The sequence below is a fragment of the Hermetia illucens genome, chromosome 5 (assembly GCF_905115235.1).
Source record: "Hermetia illucens chromosome 5, iHerIll2.2.curated.20191125, whole genome shotgun sequence".
Taxonomy (NCBI): Eukaryota; Metazoa; Arthropoda; class Insecta; order Diptera; family Stratiomyidae; genus Hermetia; species Hermetia illucens.
In genome coordinates this window covers 29,812,995-29,823,560 of record NC_051853.1, presented here as the reverse complement: position 1 = coordinate 29,823,560, position 10,566 = coordinate 29,812,995, and the positions used below count along the sequence as shown (strand labels likewise).

The window sequence follows — 10,566 nt, the reverse complement described above, 5'->3', positions numbered from 1 at the left end:
AAGGTAACATCGGGGGGCGGCTCAGGGATGTATCCTTGCTGCGGGCCTTTGCAACGCCTTATACGATAGCTTTCCACATCTCGAGATGCCTGATGAACCGCATCTGGTCGGATACGTAGGTGATGTTGCGGCACTGGTTACCGCACGCACGGTTGAGCAAGCTCAGCTGGGAATGGTAATGTGGCGAATAAGCAGATGGCTGAGCATGAATTCTCCCTAGCTCTGGAAGAAACTGAAGTTGTTGTGCTGACCAAGGACAAGGTTTTCATAGTCCTCCCTATTTAGGTGGGTAAAACCATAGTTTTGTCGAAGCCGGTGGTGAAATGCCTGGACACCATGATAGATACGAAGATGAGTTTCTTCGAGCAGATTCGAAACATCGCAGACAAGGCTGCGGTTAGAATGTTTGCGATTTGCCGGGTGATGTCCAACGTCTGAGGTTCCTTGTCCAGCAGGAGCGTTTGCTGATGAGCACGGTTCAGTCCATCCTCCTTTACGGTTCCGGAATATGGGTTGACTAGCTCAGTAAGGAAATATACCGCCTCCGTTTAGTGGAAGTACAAAGACGAGGTGCTCTTGAAATTGCGTCCGCTATCATACCGTCTCGGAGCCATCTGTAATGGTGATAGCGGGGGTTATCCCCATCGCTCTTCATAATGCCGAGCGGAGGCCTATATACCTAAGGAAAGGCGAGGGAAATAAGCAAGCTGATGCTTGTGAAGAGAGAGCCCATACTCTCTACGCATGGCAGCAATACCGATGCAGATGGCATGGTCTTGCTGGGCCAGCGCGAATAAATGGAAGGTCCCTAGCTTGGTTCTGAAACCCTTCACATTCTGATAAAACAGACGGACAGTAAACATGGATCCATTATATTGCTCGGCGAGGCAGGCGGGTTGTCCTGAAATTTATCCGCGAATTGGGACGCTTGTATGGCTTGATAAGTACACCTTCAGGCCAGAAAGAAGGATTGCCGAGAACATCAACTTCGTGAGGATAAGTGACCTTGAAAGATGCAATCACCCGGTCGGTGTTGCTGTCTTTTGTCAGTTTGACGCAGGACAGTGGAGAAAGTAAACCAACTTTGCTCTTGATACACTCCAGTACACCGTCCGTAGAAATTGCGAACGTTAGTCTGGGGATAATGAGCTGTTTGGGTGGGGATGGCACCTTTAGGCTGGGGTCGCTGGTAAGGGCGAATGAAGTGCCAAGATATATGGCAGCGGCGAGAAGTGGAGCTTACTTGACGACGGGAACGATGTCCAAAAATGGAGCGGCTGTGTTCCGATTCGTGATCTGATGACGGCGTTGAAGCCACGATGGAGCGAAGCAGGATCGGAGGATGTAGGAAGGCGTAGCAGGTGAAATCAACTCAGACTGAGAGGCCTCATGCACAGACTCCTGAGAAGATGTTGGGGCTAAAGTCTCGTCGAACGAATTACTAAGCCGCCGGGAACACGTATATAGCGACAACTTAGTAGATCGTTGCATTTACGCCACTGCATCAGTGCGGGGAATTCGGTGATTGTACCGAGTCGTTGGGATTGGTTAGTTCATCCTTGGCAGAAGGCGAATAGAAGCAGCTGAAGATATAGTTGATACCGCTGGTAGAGGAACTCGATTCGACTATATATGTGTCTACGTGATTCGATTGTGTCAGCAAACTCATCAGCTGGTGTGTTTTCTTAATTTCAAAATTTGATCACCTCTACAGCCTTTAAATTACTAACGCTCCATCACAGAAATTGCAGTAACAGTTACGAAATATTCTACCTTCGAGGTCTTATATGCTTGGAAGCATTGGTTCAATTAATTAGGTAATTGTTCAGTGATTTCTAAACAGTCATTCGAAGATAAGTCGCCACACGGATGCCTTCTTAAAACAAAATAAGATATTAAAGGCTCCCCTCTCAACAAATTCTCCCTAATTCCATTATTTAAATTTCCGACACTTTGTTATCTCCTACATAATTTCAGTACATATGCTACATTACCATCGTATCCTAATGACCGAGAAACGAAGCGATAACGACGACTCAAGGCTCATTTAACTCGGGGAGCTTACTTAACCTCTCCTTTCCACATCAAGAAGGTTTCCTGGGGGAGATATTATCATTTCCTACATACACATACATGTAAGACTCTGTGAATTTGATTTCTTTAAAATTCAGATTAATTTAATTGCGTCACACCACACAAATTCAGATCCTCTTGGAAATGGGAACATTGTAAGGTCTCCTTGGATTCCCCAGGACGAACCAGCAGTGTTCAATGTTCACCCCTCGCATATTGTTGACGGCAATTCGATTAGAGAAAATGCATGACGTCCAATTTCGAGTAGACGTGACATGAATTTGATTCATCCGTGCCGTTACGTTTTTCAGTGCGACAGTACGGTTTTCAGTTTAGTCCATGGCAGAAAAGGATTAAGGATGCAGAAAGGCATGGTTGGAGAATTGTTGAAGTCAAATTGATTGATTACCGCCTGAGTACGCCCGATTAACTTCTAAATGGACATTCAAAATGCCGCTGAATTGTATCGTCTGCTTTTCAATTAGAATCTAAAAACTAAGTCCCAGATGCAAACAATACGTGCCAAGATGCAGCTAGGAGCTTTTTCAAAAAGCGCATGAAAATGACTATGGAATGGATACATCTGAATCAAGAAAGGAGAAATTCATCAAGAGCTAGATACAGTTCAGTCTGCAATGACCAATTATGATACCGAAATTGCTAACTTTTCAGTTCAGCACCCAAAAATGGATGTCTTCTTGGGGGTGTCTATTCCCGAAAACTTAATTGTCATCGAACACCTACGTGCATACATGCTTATCTAGAGGGATTCCGGTGACCGAAATGTTGGGGACGACGCGACGTGAGGATGATTCGCTATTCACCTTTATCGAGTTTCCATACTCCCACAACGAAAACGAAAAACGCAAACACCCGCTACTAATTTAACAGCGCTTTTATCTTAATGGATGTCACGAATTGTATTGGACGATTTCAGAGTGGATAGGCTACGATTGCACAGAAATGGAATGTGGAGCGACAGATCCATTAAAGTGCACTCATTTCGTTGCTTTTTTGAGTAAATTACCGCGAATTATGAGTAATGGTAATTTGCTTTGTCAACATTTTTTTTCCATCTTATGTCATTTACTCTTAACGTACTTGATTGAAGAATGTGGGTCAGATTCGACGAGATTTCATAATTAAAATTATTTTGAATTTAATATCGCTGGAGGTAATGACTGTTTTTGCTTTTGAATTAAGTATGTGACCTAGGGTCCGTATTTAAACTTTTTAAATGTGCCTTGCTTTCACTTTCAAGCTGCTAGGTACCCATAAGACGAGGTTCTCAAGAGCCTTACGACGTAAACAATACACTTAGAAATACATATTAAACAAATCAGGAAACCGGAAGCTGGACGCTTCAGGCATGAAAGGTTTTGTATACTTCCTTTATAAAGGCATTTGAGTGTGCATTTGTCTCATTAGTACGTAGCACGTAATATAGGCATAAATTTTGTGAAAATATCCACTTTCCACACTATCGTGTGGTATTAGGATGAACTTAAGGGCGGTTTTCCGGCCAATTACTAAAAATTGTAGTAATATACTATACTATATATACTATATGTGTCCGGATAGCTCAGTGGTTAGAGCACTAGGCTGCCATACGGAAGGTCGCGGTTCAAATCTCACTGGTAGCAGTGGAATTTGTATCGTGATTTGATCAGGGTAATAATCTCGGGCGAGCGCAATGCTGACCACATTGCCTCCTACAGTGTTCTGTAGTGTACCGTTACGGTCTTGAATGAAGTGCTCTAACACACTTCAAGGCCCTGATCCAATATGGATTGTTGCGCCAACGATTATTATTATTATATATACTATACTATAATATTAATTTTACTTGAGTAGATCTCGGTGGGGGGGAGTATTTCGGAGCCTAGGCGCCAGATAGTCTTTCCGATTTTCAGATTTTTTAGTTGAGTAGTTTCTAACTTCGACTCCCCGCACTCCCCACCTTTCTAACAAATGTCAAAACTAAAGCCAGGCTCGGAAAATACGAACCGAGACCTTTCATTTGATACCCCATATGACTATATTTGATGAAAAAAAATTTACCCCCCCCCCGCTTTTGTATGCATGGAGACCCCCCCCCCCTTAAATTCGACGTAGGATTATTTAACTCACTGTATCTGTGAGCGTTCCGAGTTTCCATTTTTCTACCAAATTTGATGACAGTTCCTACAACCGTATCCGAGAAAAATGTGTGTGACGGACACTAATCCGATTTTAATCATTTTTTGTTCTACACACAACCTTAAAAAAGACGCTTTGACCGCTCGAGTGGAGCCGTATGTTTGAATTTAAAGACATGTTAGACAAGCTTGTTCTCGATGCAAGAAGACGAAATCCGGTGACTTGATCGCTTGTGCCTCCGAGCGGGGAAGCAGGGAGAGTAGCGCAATGGGCCGAAGTCGATTAGAGGCTTTTGCCCAGTTGGACTTAGTTTTGACCAATGAAGGTGATGCAAGCACATTTTGCAAAGGGGATCTTCCTCAATCGTGGACCTTTGTCAGCCCTGCACTTATACCTGGCACGTTAGCGAGGAAGACACCGGTTGCGATCCTCAGGCAATCAACTTGGAACTGAAGAGGGACCAACAGGCCACGGAATCAGGAGAAATAAAGCTGAGAAGGACATCAGGCTGGTCTGCAAAAACATTGGGCGAGAGAAACTTCTTAGAAGTAGAGCTAGGCCAGCATACTAAGGCAGGCGGTCCCACGGGGAGAGCTTTCCATGTCGCATAATGCATCACCAAGGCATGTGGCGCATCCATGCATAGGAAGTGCTCATTCCTCAATAGATGACCCAACTACTGGTCGAATAGTGAATTAGCCAGCCTTAGATCAATCTGCCATCGAGTCAGGCGAACGGCTCAGAGGGCGGTTGGTAAAAGTGAGCAGGGACGAAAGCAGCCCGCAAAAAGCTCAAGCTTGTCATTCATCGGAGCAAGAGGGAATGCTTTAAGGAGCTCTCTCTACTCGGAAGCGGATATAAATCTGTGAGGGAGAGCCTATAGAATCGTGATGGGAAGGCTGAGAAGACGGTCATCCCCACAGATCACGTGCCCTGTTCGCTAGTTGAAAATCATCATTTCAGAGATCTCCGAATGTGACGGCAATTCTTGCAGTGACCACGGACGAGCTGTTGGAAATTTGCAGGAGAATAGATAATAGCAAAGCTCCGGTTCGGGTGGCATACCGAACAGAGTTCTTAAGCTGGCCGTAAAATCCAGACCGGCCGTGTTTGCTGAATTGTTCGAAACGTCCATGTCCGAGGGTGATATTCCCTACAACATGGAAGTGGCAGAAGCTGATACTGTTACCTAAAGCTAGAATACCCACCGGTAAATCATCGTCTTATAAACCCATATGTCTTCCAGACACTATGGGGAAAATGTTGGAGCGGGTAATTTACAAATGATTACTCCCGATCGTCGAGAGCCATGAAGGCCTTTCATATCGGCAGTGTGGGTTCCGTAAAGCCAAATTAACCATTCGTACCATCAAAATGGTTGCTGGCATGGCCGAAAATGCAATTTACGGAAGGGGCAATATCAGCAACTATTGCGTGGTGGTGACTCTGGATGTGAAGAATGCATTTGATTCGACCAATGGGAACCTCATACGAAAGTACCGAACGAAGCGAAATTACGCCCGAATTAGAATCGTCAATCACATCATCACTTCCTAGCTGACCATCAAATATTTAAGAGGGATGATAGATTCGAAGTTATGTTCTAAACAACCTGTGAAATATTCTTGTGAAAAGGGATTCATGACGAGTATGACCTTGACAAGAACAATATGGAACGTGGGAAAGACACGGTATACTTGTAGGCTAGTTATTGCCATAGTGATGAGCTCGATCTTCCTTTATACCACCCATATTTAGGGAAAGGCATTTCGCATACCATCTAATGCTCAAAAACTGAGTGCGGCCTATAGGAGGACAGCCTTAAGGGTATCTTTTGCCTTCAGAACCGTCATCTTCGGAATGATGCCAATTGACATATTGGCATATGGAGCGACGAGTATATACAATCTGAAGTCAGTCTTTCCTCTGTCACAGAAGAACGCCGAAAAAAAGAGATCTGCAAATAGATGTCAGGAGTCATTCGGAAAAGGGCCGGTGGACACATAGACTGATCTCTACCATCAAGGAGTGGCTGGCGAGACAACATTGCGAAATTAATTATAATCCTCCCTAGTTTCCGACGGAGCATGGGGGATATCACCAGTACCTCTACAGGTTCCAATTGTATAATTCGCCAAATTCCTAGCTACATGTGGCGAAAGGCAGTAGTGGAGTCTAGGATTCTCGGGAAGGCCTGAAAAGAGTAAGAATGCCTTTCGTGTGTCGTGTAAGTTGGGGCTTAAAAATACAGTCAAAGCCTTCCCTGTTTGTCGTAAGAGGCGACTAAAAGGGAAAGAAATTTGTGGGCTATTAACCTGAACATTTTTAATCTTTACTGCTATCGAAACATCAACAACGCCTCAAAAAGGGGCTAACCTCACGGCATGGTTGGTTTCTGAAATGTGCGCACGCTCATCGATAACGGTAGCGAGGCTTCTCAGAATGCTCCCTTTCTTCAACTTGAGCGGGAATTCAAGCGAGAGTAGTCCTCCTCCTGCTCCTCTTGCGTGTGTGTGCTCGTGATGGGTGATCTGAATGCCAAGATGGGATCTGACAATCCTTGTTCGGACATGCAATGGTGAAAGGCGGTCTCGGCGACCGTACCGGAATTTGCTATTACGCTGGTCAACGAAGCGGAAGGTGCCGCAGATCGCAATTATTTGAGGAATGTATGAAACATCACGAATGACCTTACATGTGTTCCCAAATGATTCGATGATACTATGAAGGACGTCAACGGTCGACTTCTCATCCACGGTGAGGAACAGCTGAAGAGGTGGAAAGAATACTGTGGTTCTTAACCGTATCACACCAGGTGAGGTTCCTCTTCTCGTGATGAAATGGCTAGTTTCTCCAAGCAGAAGAGAAATCATTTCAGCCACCAATGCACTCAAAGGGAGTAAATTCGCTGGGCGTGATGGTCTGCCCCCCCCCCCCCCCGCTGATGACATCTCCTTGCTCTCCCACTGGGTCATGGTTGTAGAGAGACCAAGATCCTCAGTCTGACGGGTTAACAGTCTCTCTATATCTGCAGTAATGGGAAGAGCATCGAAATGGTATATCAATTTGTATATCTAGGAAGCGTGGTTTCTGCGGATGATGGGACCGAATTGGATGTTGCCTGGCGCATTAGTAGCGTTAAGTCCGCATCCGCTGCATGTTGGCTATGCTATGCAGGGAATTAACTCTACCAAGATGGCTGACGAGTGGGTCTCCTCAAAGCACTTAAGGCACACAGTAGAGGAGGATTCCCAGCGTCTCGGGAAGTCGTTCGGAGAGATGAAACACATTTCAGGTAATTGCAAACAATGGCACGTAGGTGTGGTTGACGCGCTACATCCCACCGTTTAGGTGTTTACCACCTATTCTTCAGGATCTTAGTTTTTCTCGAACACAAGGGTTGCAAGGACCCTTCCTTTAACCTCTTTGGCCCGGAAGACAAGAAAAGACATTGTTTCAATAAAATAACATTTTAATTTCCCCATAACACCACTAAATTTAAAATTTCACAATATACTGGCATTATCAGAGTCCAAGCGTCTGACACGGTTCCTATTAACACACTCGACAAATGCCGATACTTCGCCAAGGCATCTCAGTGTTTCACCTGTGTTCTCGCTATAACACTGAAATAACTTTGATTTCAGGTTCTGACACGGTGGTACTCGATGTGACGGGGGTGGTCTCGCAAAGGTTTCCTGAACATTTTCATAAGCCAAGTTAAATTCTTGCTCCATAATTGTATTAGTTTTATGAAGACTTTGTTCCATATTGGCCATATTTTTACGCCAGTAGAGGTCATTCTGTGCGAGCAGATCATATTGGTTGGTATTTTTCTGATAAGGGTCGCTACACGCAGGGACACTTGTCTCGTTGTATGCTTGAGGGATTTGGGATTGGTTATAGCCATATTTAGAGTGGACATTTGTTGGTGCGGTCTGTTGGTTGCCGTCACCTGGAATAAATGAATAGGTTTATGGCATTTATCAAAGCTTTTGTACCTAAAATTGAAAAAGGTACCTTGTGAATAGGTTTGATACAGACGCTGTTTAACATCGTCCGAAATAAGAACACTCGGTCCAGGTTGATGTCCGTTTTCAAATGTGTGTGTTCTTGTTTGGCCTGATTGAGTCGATCCCATTGTCAATTTGTTCTCTACTTAATATTTCTCTCTCAATTAAAAACAATTTCCGTCTTCAATGTAACTTTCACCATTGAACACTGAGAACCAGGAAAATTTTTACGTTCTTACTAATTTGAATTATATTTCGTCTCGTACACTGTTGTCAGAAGTTTGATCAGCTTCATATGTAGTTCTGTCAGGTAATCATATTATTCGCTTTGTAATCTATAAGTAGAGCAATCGTTGCAAAAAGTATCAAACTAAAGTACCTAGTGCTGCTAGATCGCCAAGTGCAAATGTATCTGATAAAATATCCTTCCATTTACCCTTTGATTGTACGGTTAAACAAGTCGGGAAACCAAAAAACGTCAGGTAGGAAAGGTTTTGTGTATTTTTTATACAAAAATTTTTGTATCGACATTTGTCCCTAGCTCGTAATCTAGATTCATATATTATGTCCTATTAAGGGATAACTTTGACCTTTTATAACTTCGTTAGTAATAATGCGATTTTTAGCAAATCTGGTTGGAACATGCTTGATAATATAGCCTAAGCTACCTCGATTCATGGTTTTAGGATGAACCTAAAAGGGGGAGGGTCACGGTCGGTTACTAAAAATTACAGTAATTTACTGTTATTAACTTCATGTGAGCAAATATCGTTAATGTATGAAGGGAATTTCGTAGCCTCCACATCGGTACAGTGGCAGCTTCACAATTTTTTTTTTCAGATTTTTCCGTCGAGTAGCTTTTGAAAATGCGTCCTTAGAAGAAATGACCACTTTGCATCAAATGTAATAAATGAGGTCAGACTTGGGAAGTACTAGTTAACGTAGAACGATGTTACAGACAAGAAACCAGTTTTAACAAGGTTTGGTAATACACAAAACCTTGAAAATGATGTAATTCTGCTGGTTGGGGCAGTTGCCAGGATACATATTTATGTGTGTACAAATGTAGCTCACGTTGACTGTCCCGAAGCCAGGTATTTCCGATTGAGGGAAAGAAGACGTGCTGGCTTTTACCCGGTACTCTACCACGAAAATATCAATTCTATTTGAGTTATTCGTGAAGCTTCTCATGCATCCAACCGCAGTTCAAACAGTGCAAATAGCCACGAAATCCCCATGAATTTTCATTATGAAATCGTTGCCAGCACTATATCTGGTTCACACACCACCATCTAATTGTTATTGCACTCGACAGTCTCATAAAATAACTACATAAATAAATTTGGTTATTAGAAGAGGAAATATTTCATCATTTTTAATTTTCGTCCCTTTTCCATTAGCGTGACACGCACTGAAAGCGTTGCAAATGAAAGCACCATAGAAAATGGGGACCGAAAAAGCCAAGAGTTGGAACCAAACCAACAAAATTAATTGGTGATGTGCGGTCTGACAATTATTCTCGTCGCTAATTAGATAAAACATTAAATTCGTGAACGCTTCATTAGATTTTATTACCAGGAGGGCGACAACAATAATGTTTGCATGGGATTGAGTGAATAGTAAACTAGTCAGTGCGAGCCAGAGTGAACGGATGAATGAATGAATTGCAGGCAACAATCAATGGGGGGAGATGGTCGTAAAAAGTGATTAAAGCTTTTATTTTGTTTGGGATTTCGGTGCTGTTTTATTATACATATATATGAGTATAGAGTATGTACTTTTTAATTATTTTATATTATATTTTTATGATGGGTGTGCGAATTGTCATATCGTCTGTCAAGGGTGTCCCTGAGCTACAGATAAGGGAGTAAATTGGCAAACGCGTGCAAACATGGTTATGCCGGCATCTGGAGCTTTGTTTCTATGAGCATGCTTATGCATAAGCCACTGACTATGCGGAAAGAACCGTCTTACTCTGGCGTTCATTCTTTCGGATGACTTCTTCCTGCCTAAGCTTCTTTTCGATAGCTGCAATCTCCTTTTCGACTTCGTCCATATCCCCTTTGCTTTCACTATAAGTTCCATTATATTTTCGGATGTAAAGTACTCTCCGGTTGTAGCCTCCAATGAGTAGCCCTTTGGGTTTCGAATCTGGGGCAATGAACAAAACCGTGTTCTGCGTCCTCTGCAATATTTGGGCACTTTGGGCAATATGGCCCAAATCGATACAGATATGCTCGATAGCCTCCGCTCAAGAATTGAGTTAGGTCGAAACCTACCTTGCTGTGGGGTGGCTCGATCCATTTCCGGATATCCTATATGATTTCGTGAGTCCAGCGGG

General features: G+C 43.3%; 1 protein-coding gene across 1 annotated transcript; it reads right to left on the bottom strand.

The window, feature by feature from the left end:
- Positions 1-7,672: 7,672 nt before the first annotated feature.
- Positions 7,673-8,536, bottom strand: LOC119657733. Its single transcript, XM_038064776.1, has 2 exons — positions 8,233-8,536; positions 7,673-8,167 (listed from the first exon to the last, which is right to left on the bottom strand). The coding sequence occupies exons 1-2, from the start codon at positions 8,351-8,353 to the stop codon at positions 7,719-7,721; spliced, it is 570 nt and encodes a 189-aa protein (XP_037920704.1). The 5' UTR covers positions 8,354-8,536; the 3' UTR covers positions 7,673-7,718.
- Positions 8,537-10,566: the final 2,030 nt, after the last annotated feature.

What these genes read in the sequence shown, in the direction of transcription:
- LOC119657733 (XM_038064776.1), bottom strand. Translation starts at nt 8,353, where the DNA reads ATGGGATCGACTCAATCAGGCCAAACAAGAACACACACATTTGAAAAC. An exon ending in GTATCAAACCTATTCACAAG is followed by an intron (nt 8,168 to 8,232) that starts GTACCTTTTTCA and finishes CATTTATTCCAG; the next exon opens with GTGACGGCAACCAACAGACC.